The 26484-nt window shown below is 36.1% G+C and overlaps 1 protein-coding gene across 4 annotated transcripts in view; it reads left to right on the top strand.

Annotated features, from left to right (window-relative positions):
• Positions 1-26484, top strand: part of glra1 (glycine receptor, alpha 1) — a 117087-nt gene that overhangs the window by 44716 nt on the left and 45887 nt on the right. For all 4 annotated transcript variants that reach the window (XM_032554666.1, XM_032554668.1, XM_032554667.1 and 1 more), the window contains one exon: positions 25042-25109. In XM_032554666.1, coding sequence (XP_032410557.1) covers positions 25042-25109 — 68 coding nt within the window. The remainder of the gene's footprint in view (positions 1-25041; positions 25110-26484) is intronic.

The following is a 26484-nucleotide window of genomic DNA, read 5'->3' as shown; positions in this document are numbered from 1 at the left end:
CCTGATGTAGATGTAGATTGCCTTGTGTGGTTGCACTTTATATGAATTAAAGTGGTTAAGAATCTTTGTGACTGGAAATGTCAGCGGTTTTTAAAGCTTCTGTCTACTTGATTCGTTGTGCTGATGCATACACTTTTCTCCACTAATGCCTGACAATTTTTTCCTATGGTTTGAGTCAGTTATTTCCTAAAAAGAAAACCTGACAATTCCTGGACATTTAATCTTTTTTTTATCTCAGTCAATACAGATGACTTTTTTGCGACTGTTTTAGCTGGAATGGAAAAAATATGAAGTTGTTATGACAATATTGTTTTTTCTGATTATAAATCTTAGACACACATTTTTTGGCGTTGAAAGTAAAGCATTACCTTAATGTCTCTGTCCATCTTCCCATTGCATACATTGTTATTTTGATGGGAACCTCAAGATACCAGTTATTGTTAGTTTTTAAAAATGCTGAGTCAATAAAGTGAAATGAAGATGCAATAAAAATTGTCTGCTCTTCACCAGATTCTAAAGTAATTTAGATTGAACTCCCAAGTATGCAAAACAAAATGATTCCACACCGTTATTGTCTAAAAACAAAGCTTAAGTCCAAATAGAGAAGCTGTGTGTGAAAAACAAGTTCACCATATGAAGGTGAAAATATATCAGCATTTACATGGAAAAAGAAACTGTTGCTACATAAGAATTTTAGGAGGTTATGAGGCCATTTCCAAACTTAGAGACAAAACATTATTGATAATGGAAAGCAATTTAAGACATTGATTCATCCTCCCAGTGGTGAACGTCCGAGATCTGAGAATATAATGCTAAAAAAAGTGACTACATAGTAAGAGCTGAATCTCACACAGCAGTCAAAGGCAACGAAAATCCATTTTTTTTGCCCATTTGTAACCCATATCCAACTTTTCACGGCAGCCTGAACAGCCCAATTATGATTTTTTCACCCTCCAGAAAATTAGATTTGTGCCACTTTCAAATATGGGACCGAATCTGTTACATATTCTATAGTTTCCCCATCATCTGCAGTCTGAACGGTCATGATACATTTCTTGCGACTTTTACATCACCGACATCATAATTCTGCACTAGAAGCCAGACATGGTAAATCCGGACATATAGTGGTGACAAAAAGTGTTTTTCCTCGTTCCGACTCTCTGTTTTATTGCATCTTTGTCACACTTCAGTGTGTCAGAGCATCAAATCAACTTAAATATGGATCAAAGACAATACAAGTAAATACAAAATGCAGTTGTTAAACAAAAGTTTGATTATAAAGGGAGAAAAAAATCCAAAGGGTTGACTGAAAAGATTAAGAAAATAATCTCTCCGTTCTAAACAGATAGAATTCTGGGGTCAGTGTGGTGGGAGATTAACATTGCTGCCACAAAAGAAAACATTGGATATAAGAATATTAAAAAAATTCCACCTTTATGTGACACTGTTGAAATCAGACAGAAAAAACTACATTAAGATGCTTCTAAAAGGATCATTATGTGTACTTAGGTTTTCCACACAGCTGATGTAATTTTTGCCTAATAAATTAAATCTTTTTTTTTTTTTTTTTTTTGCACTTGTTAGACTTAATCAATTTAAGAACCTGGTAAAGACCAGAGTAATATAAATTGTTCTATTGAGCCTAAAATCATAAAAATTCTCCCTGAAATAATCATTGTGTTATCCTGTCATTCAAACAAATCTAAAACAGCTAAATATAGATAAATTAGGGGCTGCATTAATGTGATTTACATTTAAATTCCTAAGCTCTGCAGGTCTAATATGTTTTTCAAAGCTGCGACATCCTGTGACACCAATCTGGACCCTGGTCATTGATCCTGACTCAGCACAACCTCTGTTAAGCTAAAATGCTTTGTCCAAAGCAGCATTTGGATCAATGTGGCCTTTTGCAGGGTGAAACAAAACAAGCCAAAGAAAAAGAGAACGTTTCAGAGAGAACATCTTCTGGGCGACTTTCCAAACTCTGTAAGCGTCCTCAGTACTGAACATAATGACTTTGGTTTCCATTTTCAGAAACAGTGACTCATTTTATGTTAAAACATGGCACATAAAAGGATAAAACTCTACAGGGTAATAAATTAAAGGTTGTAAAATAATTCACTCTGAGTGAAAAGGAAACGTGATCACATCATTGTGTAGTCATTGGACCTCATTTAGTCCTGAATGTCCTAGGCTAAATTTAGACCACCTTAAGCCATGAGTTTGATTTTTGTTACTTTGCTAATTTGCTGCAAAGATTTGATACATTCAACATTTCAGATGGACCGTTCAGTAGGTCATTGTAAATTACTGGCAGTATCATCTGATTTAGTTTGTCTCATTGCTTTAAAGTGGTGCAGGCAATTCAAAGAAAGGAATCCTGTGATAAACATGAATCCTGTGATAAACATGCTCAATCATGTTCAGTTTGATGAACAGAGTCAAGGTCATAACAATAAAAAGGGCATAATAAAATCCTGAACCACTGGACTAGCAAAACTATTTTTGACCTTTATATAAGGGCAATTAAAGCTGGATATGGAGCAAATTGCAAAGGTGATACATTGCGATGCCTGTTTTATGGCAATGCTCTATAAAAGACCATCTGCACAGTCTAGCACACTAAGGGTGTATTGAAAACCATACGCATGTGGTCCACTTGAATGGACCAGAGTTTGTTTCCCCCATTGGTCTGGACTTGTTGTGCAGCTTTGAATACACTCAAGAGAATCCTCGAGTGTATTGGGTCTTAGATCAAACGAACTAAGACCAACTATTTGAGGTGATTTACGACGACTTCCAAGCAAACGCTGGTGTGTTTATCGTCGTATGAATAGACGACCCTTGACCCAAACCAGCTACAGGAAATATATGTTTCTTTTGGACTTCACAAGCCACTGTTGCTGGACGTCCTTTGCTTTCTTTATATCGATGCAGGTTGTTGGTCAGAGGGCCCAGAGCATCTGGTCTCATCCTGCTTGCAGCTAAATTTGCTAACTTCATCCCAAAATTATAAATATTCTGAAAAACCAGCACTGTATGAACTGCTCTTGACAAAATGGTATTGCAGTTATAACAGTGGACCAAACAAAAGCATCCAAGGACTTTCCTTTTGTAAATGTACCCTAAAAAAGTATTAAAAAAACATGCACAAGAACAGGCAGTGTGAAGGAAAATATCATTTGGGCCATGGGATTAAATCAAAGATCAACTTTATCACGATCTGCTGCAGATATTATCCTTTTGTGTCTAATTACACTGAGTGAATAATGTCTTCCAGGGAGAGTATTGGTTTGCAGACTAAAGACCCCAATTACCTCCTGAGCTTATTCTGTCGGCCACTGCTGTCAGCTTCACAGGAGAACACGCTTTATATTAGCAGGCAGCAGCCTGTCTGCCTCCAGGCAGTCGATATGCATAACTTACCCACTGGGTTGGCAAAGGAAGAAAAAATAACGGAAGCTACAGAGCTAATAAGTTAATTTCTCATTTTAATGTTCAAGCAGCAGAAGCAAAATTATATCTTAAGAAGTCTGGAGATGTGAGAGGACGGGTGTGGATATCAGTCACAGAATAAAGGCTGATGAAGGTAGTTCACAGAGCTGCAATGAGTAACATTGTTTCACCGGGTTAAGGAAGAATGTTTCTGGGTTTCTGTTTTATCTTAAAGGGGCAGAATTATGTGTTCTTCAGGCTATTACAGTCATCTTATAGCATAATTAAGTAACTATGGTAATTTCAGTGGTTATAAAAATACTGTATATGTCAAATATGACTTAAAAGAAATTTTGCTGCCTAATTTAATGACTTAAAAATGAGGCTCTGTCACTTTAAAAACTCCTGCTCTCTCTGAAACGTTCAGGAAGTCATAACATCGTTTCTCTGTTAATCCTTTAGCAATGCTTTTATCAGCGTTGCACTGAGAAGAAGCTTGTATAATTAGCTTAGCAGATGTTCAGTTCCACCAGGTGTTTGCTAAATCCTGCTGGCTAGTCTGAAGGAGTTGAGTGGAGGAGTTACGGAGGACGGCTGCTCTGTGAGGCAGAAGCTTGGAAACTACAGTTCCGAGGAGGAGCTGTGTCTTAAAGGCGGAGCCAGGTCCACCAAGGTGTTTTGCACAGCTGGATGGTTGCCATGGAGATTAAAGAATTCCTCAAACATGCATGAAAGAACCAAGGCAACACTCCAAGTATGTTATAACATTATAACATGATGTAAAACTCAAAAAAAGTTGACTTTACATAATACTGCCCCTTTAAACCAATATTGATTATGTACTTTCTGATTTCATTTAGTAAAAGATTTTATAATAATTAATTTAACAGAAATATTGTTTATGTGTAGATGACAGCTGGGTTTAGAATTGAAACAAAGTTACAGTCCAACTGATTCCAACTGAAATGTTGGAATCAAATGTGGATATCAGTTTCTTCAATACAAGTTTGATGGTTTTCCAAACAGCAGTATATTGTTCATGAAATATTCATACACTTTTATCCTAGCTGAAAAATCTAAAATCCATTTTGGCAGTAGTTTGGAAAGTACCAAACTAGAGTTAGTTTGCAAGCAAAAAGCAAACGCAAACAGGAAGACATTTCTATAAATGGGAGAAGGTGTGTTGAAGGGATTTCTCCCCGAGCGTGTTCAGCAGAATCCAGGGAGCAGGTCAGGCCCTTGAGTCGCGCCACAACCACTCCAAGCAGCAGCCGTTCCTCCTGATTAGAGACTGTGCTCTGCTCCTTCTGTTGTCCAATATTCAGCACATTTTACACGCATCTCACCTTCTCTCACTGGCACTTTTATGTCTGCAATGTTAGGCCAAAGGATATCTGATGACACAGTCTGGGCTCTCCTTCCCCCTTTAGTGCGCTGCACACAGCCTGCAGATTCAATCCGGTTCTGCAGATTTATGCTCGTGTGTGAGTCCTTCTCCATTGAGGACAACCCTGTAATACGGTTGCAATGAGCTTTAGAGAAGTGACTGCAGCAGGTTGGAGCATACTGTCGTTATTCAACTTTTCATTGAGAGAGGAAAAAAATTGCTGCTATGTAGATTTATACTCATCCAAGTGGCCTGCCTTATGGCGCAAGTCTTTTTAATGTGATTGCACGGTGCTGCAGAAAGCTAACACTGCAAAATGGTTACTCAAGGCTGAAGCACATTGCATTGTTTAAGTGAAGGCAGAGCTGAATATACACTCACACAGATTTATGCTAGCTGAAGTGGCCTCTTTCAAAGAGTATATTATTGCTACACAGTGATGCAGAAAGGAGTTGCAGCTGTAAATGTAGGGCTTAAGACACGTTCAACAATTACAGAATTTATTTAAAGAGACATTTTAACATGAGTAGAGAGTAAAGACTTTTCAGACTTAAGCACCTAAAATTTTTCACTGATATACAAATTTATAATGCAACATATTTGCATTGTTTTTAGAAGCAGCAGCCAGAAAGTAGCAGTAATCTAGCAAACAAATAAATCAGGTATTCTTAATTTTATGTATCTGAATACTCGTGGCATCAGTCAGTGTGTGTAGGAAGCACAGTGTGCATTTTAGAAATGAAATTGATTTTAACTAGCAAAGAAAACTACTCAAATTAAATCAACTGCCATCACATTTCATGAGGTTGGAGCATACAGAGAGGGATCTTTAGCAACTCCTCCTTATATAAACTTTTTAGACAGTCTAAGTGCTGGGCCCTTTTATTCTAATTTCTCTTCAGCTCACCATACAGGTTTTCTATAGGTGTCAGGTTCGGACTGGTGAACCATTTTTGGCAATCTGTTTTGAGTCATTCTCTTGCTGAAATCCTAACCCATTTTCAGTTTTTGTGCAGATACCATCAGGTGTTTTTCTAAAATACTCTAAAAATAACTCCCAGATTGTATAGAAGGGCAACAGGCCCACACAATCACAAATCTTACAACCTAAATAGCAGTGAATGTATTGATCCTTTAATCCTGGAATGTTGGTTGCTGAAAATCTCAATCTTAATCTCATCTGAATAAAGAGTTTATTTTTGGAGTTAAAGAGCCACTTGCATTTAGGAAACTTTACACCAGGCATGTAGATTGTTTTTAATGACTTTTATGAATAACTGGTGACCCTACCATGCCACATTTTGTTGCTCTTCTCTAGCAGTGAGATTTGGACATTTATTTACCACCTTTACCATCCTACTAGCTGTGACTAATGGCAAGATTATTTGTTCTTCCTCAAGCTTTGTTTGCCACACTTCCAGTTGTTTGAAATTTAATTCTTGCTCTGTAGATTTCCAGCACTCATCTGTTATAGACAGTCAGTACGTTTCTCAATTCAGCAGCTTAAGATGCTGCAATATGTGGAAACTGCTTCCATATGCTGAATGAAGATTTTTTTTCTGTGCATATTTAGACCTTAACATGATCACTAAGTATTTTATTCACCCTAACATGTGCACTTTGGTTACCATATGTTAATCTGAGAATGGGTTTGGAGAAATAGTTTCAAATCATAAATTATGTCTGATTCCTGAGACAATAAAAACATAAAATTAACAGCTTAATAATAGATGAAAATTAGGGTTATTTCTATATATTCTTAGAAGTCAAAAATGGCTTTAATAAAACTGATTGGAGAAAATTGTGATTTAAATGTTCATCTTAAATTTCTATAGGCAGTTACACATTTATGCAACAATAATGTCTTAACAACAAATTTCTGCTTTAATTTTTTCACAGACCAGACATTTTTTAACATTTATTGTGTTGAGAACACATCTTCTCAACACAATAAATTGCAGATTTTTGCAGATAGGAAGGAAAAAGTTCTAACAAAGTCAACAGTTTGTCCTGTGATATACACTGCTCAAAAAAATAAAGGGAACACTTAAACAGGTGTTTAACACTTAAAGTGTTCCCTTTATTTTTTTGAGCAGTATATATATATAAAAAATACTTTTAATTTTATGTTAGAAATAACTGAAATAATATCGCCAAAGTCTGTGAAGGTGCAGGGACTTTAGATTTGGGAGAAGAGGAAAATGAACTTGGGAGGCTCAAAGTCTTCATGTGCATTATTATTTACTCCTTCAAGATCAATACTTTAAATCTCCCCTTTTCAAGGGCTCACTGTTGAGATTCTCCTGGCATGTACGGCAAATGCAGCTTCTTGGTTTTTAATCTTTGCCTCAAGGCAGAAAGGCTCCAGCTTTTTCAGGCTGGATGTGCTGCATGTGTCTATAACCAAATAAGGAGAAGTGAAATTGCTTTACACCATGATAAACTTTCAGTTTAAGGAAAAATAATCTAATTTACAAACTTTGAAACTGATTAAACTCATAAAGTATTAATGTGAATCTATTTCTTTCATGAGTTATTCATTTTTATATTAAAAGGAAAAAAAATCCTCCCAGTTTGATTAAAAGCTCTATTTAACTTTCAGTAAGAGAACGTGACTTTAATTTAAAATGAGCTACAAGTTGTAAATCCTAGTGCTTTCCATGCTTTATTTAAAGTTCAGAAAAATATTGCAAAAAAAAAAAACTCATTAGGAAATGTCAATAGAAAATTAAAATCATTTGATTAAAATCAGTGAAGTCCACAGACTCGTGAGGAAAACTCAATTTCTTTCTAGCAGTAGTGGCTGGCAATCCATCAAGGTTGTCTTTCTGCCTGTGACAGCTGCAATGGGATCCGGGCCCCCTACGACCCTGAGCAGGACAAACCTGGAATGGAAAATGCAATGAATAAATGAATTATTCCCCCCTAAACAAAAAAGAAAAATGATGTAAAAATACAACCTTGTTTTGCCAAAAGAATAGTAGGAAGTTGGTCATTTAGAGAATGTTATATGTGCAAAAATGTGTTTGTTTCTCCCATAATCTCTGTCTGGTGTCTGTTCCTCTTTGGATGATTAAAGGCATCTGACTAACAGGAGTATTCACACCACAGCACTAAATCACTTGCTGATTTATTGAGCAGCTGACCACAACACAAACAAACACACTCCCTCAAATGGACCATCTGTACAAGCATACAGTGTGGAATACAAACAGTTTCCATACCAGAGACACGAGCTGAAGTCAAACAGAGGAAGAAACCCGAGCAGCTTGAACACACACTGCTTGTACCTCGACTTTTAAATCTCTGGCGTGAACGTTCCTGCACACTCTTGACACATCACTGCCTCTCAGTAATCCACTGGTATAATGCTGTGGTCACCTCATGTCCGCCACAACAGACCTGTTATTGATTTTGTCTCAGTGCTGTCTGGTAACTGCCAGCCTGTCATGTCCACCCATCAGTCAAATCCCGGCCAGGACACCGATAATGGCTTCTTAATAATTAACTTCAAATATACTTACTAGTCTCCTTATCATTATGAAATGAGAAGCAAAGGATACACAGTAGTTTCTACTGTTTTTGCCGCTGCAGCTCTTGTACCCACTGTCATCTGGTGAGGCGGAGCTTGACTCTGCGTCTGCGTGGCTCTCCTCTCCTGACGAACAAAATAAACCAGTCAATCATGGGAAAAAAACTCTCTGAAACGCTGATGTCTTCACAAGAAATAAATAAACAACTGAAAGCTTCGTTCAACAGGTTTGTTAGGGCCAACAGGTTTTATGAAATGGGAGAAATCTTTTCTGTAATTTGGTTGATTGGAGGCACAAGGATATGATGACGACTCAAAAACTAGAGAGGAAGCTAGCTAGCTAGTCGTAGCCAGCCATGTCTTCTGACTCTTAAACATTTAAATAAATCAGTAGAAGGTGCTTATTGCTCTGTGTCCCAAATCAGATTTTCCTTTGATACAGATTTTCCCAAATCTGTCCCAAATTAGAATCAGATGAAACAAAAAATGAAAAAGATTGTTTCTTTTTTTTTCGGAAAAAAATTAAACAATCTTCATTCATCTCTAGTAAAGCAGTGGAATGTGGAATTTGCAATGAAACAAAGCAGATTTCATAAAACATTTTCAAATGTGGAATTGTTGGTGGGTTTGAGATATTGAGCTGCAGAAAATCTAAGTGCACTTGGACTGAAGGTCACAAATTTATGACCAAACATTCTCCTTGAAGAGAGCAGATTTGTTTCACCAACTATATTGTAAGTCGTCTAAGTCCTGAAGAGACAAATCCACTCCACATCACACTACCTCCAACATGTTTGGCTCTCAGTAAGATGTTCTTTTTTTAGGAATAATTTTAATTTATTTCCAAATTAATGGGAAGAGAAGCTTCTAAAAAGTGCCACACTTGTGTCTTCAGTCTATTTTTCCCAAAACTCTTGAGGAACATCAGGATGTTTTTTAGGTAAATGTTAGATGAGCTCCTGTGTTTGCTTTGGTCAAACAGAAACCCTTTTTACATGGCAAGTTTCCAAAAACATTTTTTGTTGTGCATTGGACAAAATTGGCTTCACACCATAGTGGAATGGAAACACAAATAGCAATGGGAAGGATGTAGTGACATGCCTGGCCTGTAGGAGGCGGTGAAACTTTGTTCATTTTCTGACCCAGAGGCATTTTATATAACAGTAGGACACATAGAGTGCACTGATCTGAAGCATGTAATCTGTGTCTTTATTTGCTGTTTCACAATGAGCAGATTTTGCCGAATGATCTAAAGAGGTACAGCAGCACAGACAGAACATGGATATGGTCCGCCATTGTTGATGTGTTGTGTGTGGGTGAAAGTGAGAGCGCTAGCACAAGATGGCGTGACTGACACAATCGTTTCCAACTGTTTTTAGTTTGAGATTACAGGGAGATGATTTGTATTGCAGTTCTAAAAGGTTTGACTTGTTTTTGACTGGCCAAAATGCTTTTACCATACAAACTAGAGACCAAAATATGACAAAACATCAGCTTTTACTGTCCTGGTGTTATTGTGTAAACAGTCCTACTTTTGGAACTCTTCCATGAATGCAGGTTTTTGCATTCATGGAAGAGTTAGTTAAGCATTTCTGGTTTCTGTTTTGACATCCTGGATGAGTCTTTGATGAGCTCTTGGCGTAACTTTGGTCAACCGGCCACATCTGTTCCATGTTTTTTCCAGTTGTGCATAATGGCTCTCACTGTTGTTCATTGGAGTCAAAGATTATTTAAATATGTATTCTTGTTATATGAGTCTGAAATTAAAATATTTTTTCATACTTCAATGTTTCACATAATCAAACAAGTACTTCTACTTTAACAGGTACCAATTTTACTTTCTTTTGAGCTTGATTGGGATCCAGCCTGCAAGTAATCTGTTTTATTCGCATTTTTCAGGAATGTGCTCAATTAATTGCAATTTACAGTTACAAGCCTGATATCGCAAATTAAGATTCACAACACGGACTAGATCCATTATATTTTTAGGCAGTCGCTGATTTCCACATTTTTGAGTCGTTTTTATAGCTTGCCCAGATCATTAGGTTCATTAATAACCAAACCTAGCCTACAGTGGAATTATGTTTATGACCACAAAGCTTTAGATTACATTTAATGACAGTTTTATGAATTGCCGTGGGACAGTGTAGGTGTATAATAGGGATAAATAAACAGAGGAGTCTGGGAGAGAAAGCTCATATGCAAGCAGGCACACATTCCTGGCAAAAACATACACAGAAATATTCTCAGTGCAGACAGGGTACACACAGTTTCATGGAGAAACGGAAAATGCTGGCAGGCATGAATGCCAATTTTAAGTAAATATGCATAGAAACACACACACACCCGCACACACACAAAAACATACACACAGAGCGAGCCTCAGGTGTTTCCTGACCAAGCTGCCATCCATCCATCCATCTCTCCATCCTCTCCTCTTCCTGCCTTCCTCCCACTTTGAATACATTTCATCCCATAATGAAACCTGAACACCCTCTGGCTGCAAGAGAGAATATGAATGAGAAGGGGAGGCAGAGTTACAAGAGACAGGAAAAAAAGGGACAAAAAAAGAAGAGAAAGAAGCATTATTGCAAAAAGGCACGAAGAGGGAGGAAAGCACATCATAATGGCATTTCTACTACTTCACTAGGGAACAAGATGAAGTTTTTTTCTAAAGTTCACTCAGTGGAAGTAGTGATGATGGATGGCTGAATATGACGGCTGGAGAAACAACTATTCTTCATCTCCCCAATCCAATTAAAGTACGACAGGGAGTGGTTTTCCTTTGCTGCTCATCAGCTGCAGTGTTTACCAGCTTGTTTAAAGGAAGAGGAGATTCTGTTCGAAGAGCCAGGTACTTTCAGTTTTTATGCACAGAAAAAAATAGGAACTCTCTGTGGAAATGAAGAGAGATGCAGTGAAAAGAAAGGTAACAAAATCTACATTACAGAAAGATCCAGACAGGACTTTTACAAGTGGTCAATTTACTTTTACAGCAAACAGACAGAGACTATATGAGGAAGAAAATCAAGCCTTGTTGAAATATTGTTTAAATGTTACATCAGGAGACAAACTGGACTTTGATATTTTGCAGCTTTTCAGCATTTTTATGCATCCTGGATGCTTATTTTTCTCTACACTGCAGAGAGCCAAAGTAATAAATATTGTTTTAAACCTAGGGATTCATGACATATCAGCATTAACATCAGTATTGGTCCATGCGACTCATTTTTTAACATATTGGTATTGGTAACACAAGAAAAACTAGGCCAGTATTGACAACCAATGCTCATTTTCCAGCTGTGTATGTGTTGACCATGTGGTATTTATTTGGACATGTGAGGGTATTTAGATGAAGCTTATTTATAATTTTTTTTAATGGTGGGTTGGGAATTATAGCAGCAATAATAGTACTGGATATCAAAATAAGCCAAATTTTGATATTGGTGCTTTTCTAAATAAGCTTATGATTTCAAGCTTTTTAAGAAACTACCCTTGGCTAAGGTTTTCTGTTTTTTTTCCTTCTCAGGTTTTAGAAATCCTAAAAATAATAATGGGCAATAATTAATAATCATCTCCTTCAGATACTGAGACTGAAGGAAACACAAAAAGACGAATGCTTCATTGTCACTGCCCAGCAACTTTAGTGTCATATCTTAGGAAAAACATGGCAAAAAAAACTATTTCATGTAATTTAAGATTATTTACAGTTATGTGAAAATGTGTTTGCCCCCTTCCTGATTTCCAATTTTCCTTCATGTTTGTCAAACCTTAAAAAAACCTTCATTTTAAACGTGTACTTTGTGTTTACTTGGGTTGTGTTTGATAAATATTTAAATTGGTTTTATGTTCTGAAACACTGAGGTGTGAAAACATGCATAAAGTAGAAAACCAGGAAGTGGGCAAACACTTTTCCACACCACTGTATAGAACACTAATTCACAACTAATTCAATCTCAAAGGACATTACAAGGCAACAGGTTCAGATTTATGGAAACCTATTTGTTTGAAGTTCAATTTAAATCAATCTAATTTATCCCAACAGTTGTTCATTAAATGCCCACTAGTAAAAAGTTATCTGTGTAAAAAGCCCAGCTGGTTGCAGTGAGTCATTCACTTTGCAGCAATCCTTCATCCTCAGCAAGCCTCTCTGACAGAAGAGAGTCATGATTTCCTTTTAGCAACAAGAAACCTCCAGTAGAGTGGCTACAGCAGGTACCATTATGTGAATCATGACATATGGTTCATATACCGTGACCCGCTGACCCTCTTCCCTCTTTATTATTAAAAAATACAACTACCTCAGACATAATTTAACATAAAAAATGATTTTGTTGCTTTAATGACAGCATTAATAAAGAAAAACTTGGGGAATAATCATTGGTTGTGCTAAATGTTCTTAGCAACAACAAAAGCAACACAGTCAGCAGGCATCATTTGGTTAAATGTCAATAAAAAGTAAGTACACACATTCACCTAAGATGCTGATTGTGTGATTGTGTCCTTTATTTTTTATGAACCCATAAAAAAATGAAAATTACTATATAGCACATAAATTTACCTATATGACAGAAAAAATGCTAGCACCACAGTTCCTTTAACAAGGTACTCCAAGTTTTTATCAAAAGTTAATAGGTAAAATGGCATAGCTAGCTGACCAGCTAAAAAAAACTTTACTCTCACATTCATATCTGAATGTTGATGTTAAGAAACTCTACACTCTCTTACTAACTAACTTGACCTAAGCTTGGATGAAGGCCCTCAGCAAAATAATTTAATTAATTGTCTACCAAGCAACAGAGCTGGTTGAATTCTGATTGGATGACAATTAGTTTATGTTGCTTTTCTAAATAAACTTAGATATGGTTAGTGTACAGATAAGACAATCACAAATTAATTATTAGTCTCTTTCGGGATCTGAAGGCCTCTCTGGGCTCAGAGTGCTCCTCGTCACACCACATCGGCATGAAACTAATGGAACGGAAAATTAATGGAAAGGAAGTCCCAACTTTTCAGTAAGCCAAACGTTCTGTATCAGCTATTGAATTACTTAATTCAAACTGGATTAGGGGTTTTCACTGGCTGTAATCCAAAATATATCATTCTTGGTGTAATGAATCTGAAAATACTAGTTTAGCAGCACTTATATAACCTGTAACAAAGCCAGTTATTTTCACCAAATACAGTCCAAGATATTTTAGAACTTTAGAAGTAATCAGTTTCAGCTGATTACTTCTAAACATTAGGACACAGAATAAAAACTTCTAATCCATAATTTTAGCAGTTTATAATATATTCTATGATAGAATCAAGCTAAAATGTTGTTAAAAACCTGGAGCTGAAAGTGAATAAAAACTGTTACAAAATTTATAAAGTATTCAGTAATCTTCAGAGTAACCTCAAGAACTTTTTCTCCAAAGTCTAGTTTTATGACTTTTGGCTATTTTTTTCAAAGCTGAGCCAAAAAACTTTTAGGAATTTAAATCTTTCAGCGTTTGATAAAATGTTAATTATTTCACTGTTTCACCCTGAAGTCAGAAAGTTTATTTTTCCCACATGGACCTGGTATTTTACTCCAATGTTCATGGATGGTTGACAAGAGAAGAATTATCACCTCCTCTGGACATCATGACAAAACAGCAAAAGGAATAGAAAAATATAAAATAACCCTCTGGTTTTGTCTTTTTATACATTTTCAAAATCTTTCTTCCACAGCCTTGTTTGTTCTTCTGTGAGCATGTGTAGTGAATATATATTAGTTCAATAAAAGTAAAACTACCTCCCCCAAACCATATATGCTACACCTTATAAATATTTAATGTCTTACAGCCATTGTAAAAGTTTTTGCTGAGGGCAGCTCAGTTGCAAAAGAGGCAATCCGATGTAATTTAGCCTCTTATTCATGTAATTTGTAGCTACTGACTTTTCTTTTTTCTCCTCTACTTTCTTTTCCTTTGCTTAACTCATTTGTTGATGACAATAAATTCAACTTCAGCTCTCTGGGTATGAGTGCCACTTAGAGAAGCTTAAATTGGGTGTCAGGAGACATAGAGAAAGCAACAATTTCTCCAAATATCTATGTTTTACAACCCACTCAAGACACGACAATGGAACACACTCCACCATACCACCTACACTTCTTCGTCTGAAAACACGAGGTGTGTTTGATTTCTGCTGCTTCATTAGTTCCATTCAGTGGTTTGGGTTTGCCGCAGTGACGAGTTAGTGTAAAATGAAGATGTCAGCACAAAAAGCTGTTTTGTTGACCAGTTAATTGGTCCCTGAATACGGCGCGCGGATGATGAGGGGATCGGAGGATGTGGGTTTGGATGAGCCTCTGGAGACAGATCTGTCGCCAACAATAAATACATCTGAGTTTAGAATTGGTGCAGTGGTGGAAGGACCATTTCAACTCTAACATCAAGTTGATGAAACACAAACAGTATGTGTGCTGTGTTGTTAGCAAAGAGCTTAATAGCAGGATACAAAGTACAAAAGTACAGATAGACAGATAAAAGTTCTGGAGCATTTATTTCTTCACATTCTCTTTCTGGGTTCATTTTAGCTTCACTCTAATGTTTTTTCACATCAAGATTATGTTCACATAACATGGGAAACCAACCCAATTTGCTTTTGTTGCCCAAACATGACTTATATCTGTTTGAACTGCCCTATTTCGATCTTTTCATTCTTTATGACATCAGTCATGATATATGTTTTCTGGAAAATTTATGACACTGTTTGATATTTGTTAGAGGTTTTTCTTTGGTTGTGACCGCAGATTACCTAATAAAACTCACCACAATATGGGTTGCTTGTTCTTTTGTGCAAGTTATGTTGGTTATTATTGTTTTATGTCTGTTTTTCCTATTTGTACTTATGCTTATTATCTTAATGTACATTACTTTAACCATTTGTTGTTTTTAAGTCTGCTTTAAATGATTCAATTGTTTGAATATCACGTCTAATATTATGATAATGTCAAGTCAGTCTTGGTTACATAAAAGATTAGAAGTCACAGATCCATTTTTGTTAATTTTTGTTTTTACATTTTTCACAGATTCAAAGTTTGTAGGTGATAAATGAACCTTTTGGTCCAGCTTGAACTGATGCAAGGTTTGCCGTCTTTCATCACGCGGTATTTCCATAAAGTACTTACATAAAATTAAATATAGTTGTTTATTTCTCTCCTTAACATAATTCAATGGTTGATAATACTGTAGAGATACTGAAAAGGTAATTAGTAAGTACCTGAAGACTCAGACTGTTTAGCTGAATGCTAACCTCAGATGGATGCTACCAGTTACTGCTGGGAACTCTTGACTCGGGTATTTTAAAATTTAGATGCTCCAAAATACAAAAAACAAATGTCCTGCAAGATGTAATCACATAAGTTGCATGGGTTATCAGCTGGCCTGAGGAATCACCACTGCACCAACCAACGCCCCCTGCTGTTTCTCCCACCTGGCGTATAATTCTAACATATGGCATTTGGTAGAGATGGAATAACCTGCAGGGAAGTGAATGCATTAATCCAAAACGCTGCCCAGTATCAGGAGTGTAGTCACAAACAGAAAGCATTAATACGAAACAGAGACAAGACAAGTATTCGGGGGTTTTGTCAAAAAACCTAATTTCCGGTTGTGTTGATGAAGAGATAACAGTAAAACTGTCCCAGGGCCTCAAATCATGTCATGTCATGACAGCTCAAGGATTGTCTCTTCAGGAATCACACTAAGGATAAAATCTTCACTACAGGGAAAAAAAACAACCTCACTGTTTTCCTACACTACACATAATCCATTAACAAAGCGGTAAAAGGAACTACTCTGACATTAATCAGCCTTCCTTTTTCTGAGCATCTCTGTTGAAAACTGTCTGAGGATTGAAACAACAGACAGGATGGTGAGTGAAAAGAAAAGAGTCATTAAGGAAAGAAAAGATTTTATTTATTCACTGATATACAGTCTTTTAAAACAGAAACACAGATAAATAAGACTATGGAGATATTCAAATGGGACATGAATGAGTTTATTTATAATAATTCCTAATGTAAAGATTAAATGGAGGGATTTAATAGAAGATTGCTACTATTTTTAAGATTTTGAACCACTGGTTGGTCTAGGATTGTTTTAAAACATTATGTAATAAAACCACAAGAAACTTCAACCCTTTATTTAAATTTTTAATCATAAAATAATACATGCAAATGGAAATAAATACAGTGTATGAGAAAACAGTCATTGGAATTTGGCCATACAGAGACATTTGTTTGGACTCCAGGGTAAGATGCATAAAAAGCTTAAAATTCATCTTATTACTGCACTGTAATCTCATGCTGTCACATTTAGAAAAGTACAAACTTTAACATGAGTTCAGTGGGAAATAAATAAAGAAATATTTACATTTTAAAGAATAATCTCTGCCAAGCTTGCAGGGCAGAAATCACTCATCTATATTTACCAAGTTTAGAGCATAAAAAGATATATTTTACTCATTCCTCTTCATACAATCTCTCTATGTCACATGTTTTGCCTTGTGTTCCTTCTTTTCAGTTTATTTCTAATCATTTCTGGGCTCATTTGGTCATATGCGTTGGTAATTATTCCAGTGAAAGACCAATTGATGACCCAATTTCATACAAATTTCACCAGAGGTTTACTTAGTGTTTTTTGTTTGTTAAAATAATTATTTTCTTATATTGATTTTTTTCCCCAGAACAAATATACTTAAATAATGTAATTTTTTCCCCTTAATCTTTCAATTCGAGACTATATTGCTGCAACAAGAATTTATAGTTTTTTACACACCTCAACCAGGGATCAATAATTGTACATTTCCATGTTTCCAACAGAGTTAAGAAAAACATCAAACTCTTGTTTAAAAACTTAGGACAATCAAATCAGCATCGAAAAAGTTAAATCAATTACAAACATTTTAGAATAAAACATTTATTTTTATGATATGCATGTTTTTTTATTTTTTTCTAGCATAAATTATCTCTGTGGGATGGCTACAGGGCATTTTTCACTTGTACATATTGTACATATTGTTCCCAGGGCTTTTGTATTTAGATATTGCATTGAGGAAAATCCCAGACCCACCTGGCGCCGGCGACCTCAGGGGCCGTTTACAGCAGCTCTGCGGTAAAAGTGGCTTCGGTGGATGTTGTTAGCAGAAGTGCCGAGCCGAGCCGTTTGTTTCATTCTGCTTTATTGCTGTTGTCACTTGTTTTTAATGAAAGTGGAGCTCAGCTGAAGAAGAAGAAGAAGAAGGGGAATTTATTCGCTGGCAGGACTAGCTTTGATTGTTCTGCCCATTGTGTGTGTGTGTGCATGAGTGAGTGTGTTAGTTACAGGACATTTGATTTAAAAAAGCCTGAGACCTGTTCACCTCACATTGATCAGATACATTTATTTGTGACGTTTGATGTTAAGAACCACACAACTACTTTTGTTTCGATTTGGTTGAATGTTCTCGAAAAGCCTTAGATGGTGGATTTTATATTTGTTGGATTGAAGTAAAGAAATGCATAAATGTGTGTGTAACAGGCTAAATCATATCAGCTGCAGAAGGTGAAAAAGTAATGAGGCATGTAAAAAGCCCGGATGTGCATGAAACAGTGTGTTTACTGTATGCCTCAGGGCATCTCCACATCTGTATGTGTTTACAGAATGTGTGTCTCTGTAGTCACATTTATTATGTGAGTCTGCTTATTGATGGAGCCTGTGTGATCCTCACACACTGAAAAGTATTCATGCCCCTAGAAATTTTTAAAGATTTTGTCACTTCACTACCACCGAACTTAATGAACTAACACAAACCAGTGCACAATGATGAAGTCGAAGGAAGAAAGACTAATTTTTATTTTCTCTCAGAAAACTCCCCCAAAAAACTGAGAGTTCATGACTCAGTAGATTCTCTCTTGCAGGTAGATTGTATTTACCTGTTACAAATTGCAGTTATGGACTATTTATGTTTTATCTATCACATAAATTCCCTCTTAAAACATTAAAGTTTGTGGCAAAAATGTGAAAAAGCATAAAAAAGTTCAATGGTTATGAAAACTTCTAATTGTTTAAGTATTATGTGCTCACAGTACATGCAATATGTCTTTACTTTCAAACAAGAATGTCTGTTGACCGTTAGTTACAAGGACTTGTAGTTACAAAGTAAAACCCAGTAGGACCTTTTGTGGTTTTGTACAAAAAGTCAAAAAGATGCCAATATTTTTGTCCCTCCACTAACTGGATGCAAACACACATGGTGGTTTTACTCTTAGTTAAACTCCACTCCCCAGACAGTGACTGTCCAATCATAACTTAGCAACATTAAATTAGTATGGCAGGTCTGTCAAGCTTCACTTTCCCCCAAATGCACAATTGGTGTGCGCTGAGCCTGGGATAATGATTCTCCGCAAGAGTGAATGAATGAAATTCCATGAGAGATTGAGCTTTTTATCTAACACACAGAGTTGGTATTTTTCAGGCTTGCAAAAGCTAATTTAAGCTACCAGTGACATTTGTTATTCCCAGAAATTCAGGTGCTTCTTTGCTTATCTTAATTTTCTTTTATGAGTTTTTTTGCAATAAAAGACCCACAACTTTAGGGGAGCAATTAAAAACGTCAATGGAGATTTCAATATAAAAAAATCTATTCGACTGTAAAGTTAAACATATAACATGCATATGTAAAGATTCATATCACACATTTTCCATCTATGGCTTCAACTTAGTTAATTAAATAACACTGTTTATTCATACGAGTCATTTTGTAAATGGTAAACAGATTAAGTCTATGTTTATATATTTCTAGTCGTACTGAATCATTGCACTAGAATCACATCTTATGGGGAGGCGTTTGTAAAATTACCCAGTCAAAGATTAGCAGCAATAGTTTGGGTTATTTAGCTTGTCAAAAGAGGGGAAAAGTGGGTGTTCTTTTCTCAGTTATATTTTCACCATGTTTTCCAATCAATTGTAAATTTTGTAGTTCCAAACTAAATATGTAATTTGGAAGCTAAATATTTTCTTTACCAACTAAAGAATACATTTAATTCTGAGCCAGCTACAAAATTACTAAGTATTTAGCTAGTATGCATTTATAATGGTTTATTCTTTATTTTAATATTCAGTGTAGTACAAAAAATGAGGAGAGAAATCAGTGATAAAGATGTGACATGAAACGATTCAAAAGCTGGAGTTTATAAAGACCCAGCTTTTAATTTTGGTAGTTCACTTCCAGTTATCAGCAAGTAAATTTTCATTCATTTCTCTCTGACCTATTTATTTGGCTTGTTAACTAAATATGTAGCTTCAACTTAAATATTTCACTTGTTAACCAAATATTTAGTTTGAAGATAAATGTTTAATTGTCAAACTAAATATTTAGCTGGTTAACTAAGTATTTCACTATCGAACTAAAAACATTACATATTATTTAAAGGTATTTGCACAAAGTCTGTGCTTTAAAATAGTGTTGGCTAAGTATAAAAGTGAAAACAATGTAGTAACTATTCTTACACTGATGTGTTTAGAAAATGAGTGTTCTGTTTTTGTTCACTCTAATATGAGGTTGATGAGTTGTTTGACCCTGTATGAAAATGTAGGGTTTTTTACGACACAAAAGTAATCTAAGCAATTTACTATTTACAGATTTACAAGGAAAGTTGTTGCAAATTTTGGAACTATGTCATTAGACTTTTTTTAGACCACAAATATTTTTATCCCACAAAAATGCATCAAACTCAGCAAGCAAGTTTTCTCTGCATTATCATTTGTGACACATATGAAAAATCATAAACTTAGTGTGCAAATCCAAGTGAATGAAATCTGTGTTTCATTCAAGCTGCAAACCGGGCGTTATGTAATAAAGGATCATGGAAGCACAGACGTGTTTGTGAGCTCATACACGCTGAGGCTAACATAAGAGCAGAGCTACAGAAGCCTGTGACTCACTGCAAGCCTGTCCTCCATGACAGTTAATGAGCTGTGTCTGCTTTCTCTTTCTGTCTATTTCTGCTGCATCCCATCTTCTGTTTTATTGAAAAAGCTATAAAACAGAGTGAGTCTCTCTCCTTCTGCCCTTTACTTGATGGGTATTAAATGAACTGCTGTGGCAGAAAATAAGAAGGTGGGTTTTAAGCTTCCCCTCATCTCTTGTTGTAGTTTTTTTGCATCATACACTTCAAGAAATGTCAAGGAAAGACAAATTGTGACATCGCTCTACTCACCTCCGTCCTGCCACACAGTGAAAGGACCTTGATGAAGGGATTTTGAACAAAGCCAGGGTGCGAGGGACTTGAGTTAGGCCTGCAGACCCCTTCTGAGAGAAAACACTCTGATAATGTAATATCAGGTGGTTTTATGGATAAACCCTCAGACATATCAGAGTTTTTACTCACCGGGTTTGTGCAGGCTTCATACATCAGACAGATACAGTCAGGTGCCTCAGCAGGGGATGTTATTTACCTGAAGTCCATTTGTCTTGAAGTGTGATTACTCCCAGCCTGTTTCTCCTTTCAGTCGGTCAGATTTGTGGGGTGGTTGAAATCTCATCAGAGGGAAAAGGGCTGATTTTCTGTCAGAAACAAAGTTTGTATAAACTGTAATTCACAGCTGATATTGTTGTAATTTTGGATTTGTGGAAAAAGAAGTAGAAAAAAATGTACAAATATGCAATGCAAAGATGCATTTGCTCTACAAATTAAATTAGTTCACAATCAATTTCAAGCCAAATGCTTTCTGTTCTTAATGCTTGTGTCAGTTTCAAAATATCTTTTTTGTGTAATCACCTTTACTTAAAAATAGCTGCATTTTGAACTGTTCATTTTGAATTTGGTTTCTTCCTAATACATAAAGAGCAGTTTAAGATAATTCAATAAACAATAGTCATCTTGTTCATATTTTCTACCTACTTACTTTAATTACATTCAGTCAGATTTGTGTTGTGTAAACATTTTGCTCAACAAGTTTCTGTTGCACAACTTGAAACGAACTCTGAGTTTCATGTCATCTTGTTTCAATTCATCTCTGTAACTTTATCATTATACCATCTCACTATCATGTAAGTAATATCTGCTTTCTAATAGGATGCTGTACATATAACTCACATGAAGAATGACTGCCTCAGGCAAACTTTAATGATTTATTTCCTCTTTTAAGCATACTTCTAAAACCTACTCCATGCCTTAACCACAGTTGTGTTTCCGTCTGTGTGGGTGGGCATGTATGTCTGTGAATGACTCTGACATGATATTTCCCCCTCTTGGCCTCGAGCGTTCGACTGACTGTGACAGGAAGAGTAATTGGCCATCAAAATAATCCAGACCCCTTCCTTCATTCGCAGCCAGCCCCCAGCAAGTGGAATTAGACATCGCGTTGAGTCAGGGACGTTAAACACAAACTCTGTGTCCATGTTTTGCAAGTGTGTGTGTGGGTGTTGTTTGCAAGAGGCATAGTCTGACCTTAAGTTACATCATCATGTATCAGAGGATGACAGTGATGAAGCCTGTTCACTCATTAAACATTAAATTTTGTCATGCAAAGCCACATTTTTACCTCACAAGGTATAAAATAAATATAAAGCACATCAATGTGAAGACAAGCTGGCAAAGTTGTATCTGTCCTTGCTACTCACAGTTAGATACATTATGTCAGCTGAATAGACTGTTATACATCACTTTTGATTTAAAAACTACTCAATGTCTCATTAATAGATTAAAAAAGTCTTCATTTATGAGAATGGTGCATGGTCAGGATTTTATGCACATATAGTCTGGGTATATGCAAACAATTTAGGTTGGTAATGTTGTTTTGCAGTAAAACTTTTGTGGCTTTTACAACATAGCTTTCTAAACTGTTTTCTCTTTTCAGATCTGTGAAAGTGCCACTTAAAGCAAAGTTGTTTTCCAGACATGCTGACATGTTATAGAGTAAAACCCAAAGACTTCTGAAACAATGCAACCATATCACATGGATGCAGAGGTATACTTCTCAGGAGACTGAGATGCTGCCTCGTACTAAGCACACACAGCAACAATGTAGCTCCTCTTCGACCAGATGGTAGCTGGAATTGTTTCTTGTCAGCAAGAAAGCAAATCACCATTTTTAAGGGAAAGATTAACAAAGCTTTAATGACACCAAATTATCAATGTTTAAAACTACAGGAACCACTAAAGCAATCTGGAAAACTCTTTGAAACAGATGTGCACATTAGAGCTGTAGTTGCAAGCTGTAACTATTTGTTCAATCTGATTTCTGTGTATTCCTTCACTTTGAAAGTAACTAACTGCAACAGATTTTCCTTATTTTAGATTTTTGCATGGATGAATTTACACCTCTACAGTCATGTTGATTGTATTTGCATCTTATTTTGTTATCTTTTCCAAAGTTAAAAGAGAAGCTTGCTGTCAATCCAGAAAGAAATAGCACATAGTAAAAGAGTAGAGAAACATTCAAGTCCCAGTTAGGCAAAATAGAAGAAAATAGGGTTGTTAATGGTACAAATTGAACATTCTACCCTTAAAAAAACCCTTTGTACATTTATTTCTAAACTTTAAGTATTCAATAACCCCGCAGACTGTACCATGTTTGTTTTGCTGATTGCTGACGAAAAGCCTGGAATCAAACAGATTTGGTAAGAGACGGGGAATGAATTATAACCCTGATGGTTCAAAACCGAAATAAAATCAGACATAAGCGGTCATGTAGAGTAATAGAAAGAACCCTGAGATTCATACCAACTGCCTTGTAATAAAACAACAGCACCCGTCTTTTGTTCCTATTGTCACAAACTGATACCTTTATGTTTTATCTTAACCTGCTGAAACAGAATTGGTAAAAAGCTATTTTAATATTCAAATCGTAATATTAAAGATATTGCTCAACATGAAACAGTTTAATGTTTTATGTTGAACTGTTGCTTTTCAGTATTCGGTTAAAGTTTTCTTAGGTAAATGTGAACAACCAAACCTCTGCTAAAAAAATGAATATATGAAATCTGCCATATGAAAATTTGTTGTTCATTGCTTTTATCTTTAAAATGATGAGTGATCGGGGCATGGGGTTAGCGCAACCCATGTTTGGAGGCCTTGAGTTCTCGACGTGGGTTCGACTCCCGGACCTGACAATATTTGCTGCATGTCTTCCCCTCCTCTCCTTCCCCCTTTTCTGTCAGCCTACTTTCATATAAGGGACACTAGAGCCCACAAAAGACCCCCTGGAGGGGTAAAGAAAAAAAGATGAGTGATCAGTTTTGCTATCTTAAGCTTGGTATTAAAACTGAGCAGTAATATTTCTTTTGAGTCAACCTCCTTGTTCCTCTCTGCAGCTCTGGTCCACCAGGTAATCCTGTTTGTGTTTGTTCAACTTGGAAATCCAATGATTCGGTGAAGTGTGTTGATTTTCTGCTTACCGTCACTGTAACTCGCTCATCTGTAAACTACCTCCAGAGCCTCATTTGCTCCCGGAGAGAAGAAAGTAAATGTTTTGAACCGACACTATTTTTGAACAGTTGTAGTTTCACATTTTGTTTGAAATTTATTTTGTCGCCATTAGTTTCCCTATTTGTTCTGATGTGTTTACAAGTCACCCAGCTCTCAGCAGGCAAATGCTGTGATGTTGTCAGGTTTGTTTGGAGGTTTTGACTTATTCATTCAGCCATTATTTGAGTCTGTTCTTATAATGTCAGACAGCTACTTTAGCTTTGTTTACTTCCTGCAGTCTGTTGTCAACTGAACTCCGCTTTTATCATTGATGCTGTCTCCGTTTATGATCACACATGAACGTTTCTCTTAAAGAGACATCTTCACACCTCAACCAGAAGCCAAACATGCACTGAAGAGAATGAAATCTGCTGTGCCTAAAAAAGAAAATAGCAAATGAAATGAATTAATAAAATACACGTGTACACTTACAGGCCATTTTATTAGGTATACCTGGCTACTATCTACCTCTATTTGCATTTAAGCAAGGTGTCAGAAATGTTCCTCTGAGATTTTTGGTCTGTGTTGCTTGTATGCTTTCAGTACTGCAGCAACAGAGGTTATTTCTGAAAATAATCTAGTAGGATAACAAATGTGTGAGAGTTTTTTTAAAGTACAGGAAATATTGCAATCAACTCTTCTAATCAATTGAAACTGATTAACTGAATCATGTTTATCTGTTTGAAGACATGCACAACAAAATGTTAAGTATTCTTGCTTTATGATCTTGAAGAAATGTGTTACTTTTTCTGTTTTGAGTCAAACTTCAATCTTCACTTACTTCTAACCTCTTTAGTTTTTGGTAAAACATTTTGAGGCACTGTGGTTCACTTTAAAACAATCAAATGTTTCATGACTGAGTCATTATTTAGGTACTTTTCCTTTCATTTTTCAGATTTCAGTCAGAACAATACACTTACGTTTTAAAACAATTTCCAAAATTGTTACAAATCAACTCAGGACATTTAGTACATTAAAATGCGGGAGAAGAATGAACTGTGCTGAACTGAACCTCCTGGTTTTCTTATGATTATCAGTATAAATGATACCTAATAAAGACCAAAGCAAAGCCATCTTAATGGCTTATTCAATGATTATTTTCCACATGAACATTTGTGTAGATAAAAACAATCAACCGATACATATAAACCTGCATTTAGTCTCACTTCTTATTTTCTTTTTCACTCTGTGTCATTTCTGCAGGTCCCCCTGTCAACGTAACCTGCAACATTTTTATCAACAGTTTTGGCTCCATTGCTGAAACAACAATGGTAAGCTTATTTATTATCACTTCCACTTAGCAACACAGCCTTAAAGCAAAGATTTTCAAACTTGTCACTGGTGTCTGTGTGTGGATTTGGATGCTTAGGCCCGTAATGGAGACAGTCACATTTCACCAGAGCCTCATCTCAGCTCTGGTAATTTTCACTTGAAAAAGGAAGCTAATTAAAATGAAGGCTGTGTTGATATTCAGTGCATCCGAAGTTGCATTTTCACAACATTTTGAAAAATTAAAAGCCTTCTGACCTCTCAGTGTTTGGATGTTTCCTCGCCTCACTGAGCCCACATTTCATTTCATTTGAACGAGCGCATCACTGCCGCCACCATTAGCATAACAACGCAGCGACTGCAGAGCTGGCGTGTCTTTTTACAAGCAATGAAGGGAAAATTTACACCAGTTCATTACACAGGAAATCCATTAGTATAAATATAACAGAAGCATCAACGTTCACTGAGCAACAAGGCTCAGAGCAGATATGCTGTGTGTGTTGGTTTGCAAATACATGCCACTGTCACCCGTCTGAACCCTGAGAAATTTCTACATTTTTCCGATGAAAGCAGTAAATCTTTCAGCTGAATAAACCCTCTGCAGGGATTCTGAGGTCGTGACAACTCCTTCTCCGTGCACATAAATTTTGGGGTTCTAGCTCTGTCAGGTTGGATTAACAATGTGCAAATGCACAGAAATATTCAAAGAATCTCTTTAAAATTTAATTCAATTTAATTTAGCTTATGCACATAGTGCCAAATTGCAACAGATGTCAATTTGAAGCTCTATGCAGACAAGACCCATTCCTATGCAGGTATGTTCAATGTAATTGTGTAAATATTGAGATAGGTTCATAACAGTCTGCATTGAAATAGTCACATATTCATAAAACATGACTCCTGTTGACAGTTGGTTGGACAGTAAGATTAGGAATTACACAGGCTTTTGTCATTTTCTCTCCTATCAGCAAAGTCCTCATGCCTTTTGCTGATCTTAGTCAAAAAGATGGATACTAGGCAGGTACAATAAATATAAAAAAGTAAGTTAAAGAAGTGTCTAGAAATATTGTAGCAGAGTTTTAATGCATATCACATGGGATAGTATGTATATATACTATTATATGTTGCATTCGAGTAGTCTCTTGATATTGCTAGAAAATCTGGAGCAACAGAGATGAAGGCTTGCACAAATGAAAGGACAAGCAACAGCAGAACAGAATTTATGTGGAAAAAATGCTTTTGATACAGAAATCAGCAGCACTTTTACCATGTGTTCTTTCAAGTATAACTTCAGATCTTGTCTCATATTAAAAGTTAGCAGCCATCTTTAAGAAATGAGGTTAAAAATCTATAAAAGCCTTTTAAATGCTGAAATTA

The sequence above is a fragment of the Xiphophorus hellerii genome, chromosome 23, assembly GCF_003331165.1.
Source record: "Xiphophorus hellerii strain 12219 chromosome 23, Xiphophorus_hellerii-4.1, whole genome shotgun sequence".
Taxonomy (NCBI): Eukaryota; Metazoa; Chordata; class Actinopteri; order Cyprinodontiformes; family Poeciliidae; genus Xiphophorus; species Xiphophorus hellerii.
This window is presented reverse-complemented; position numbering and strand designations above follow the sequence as displayed.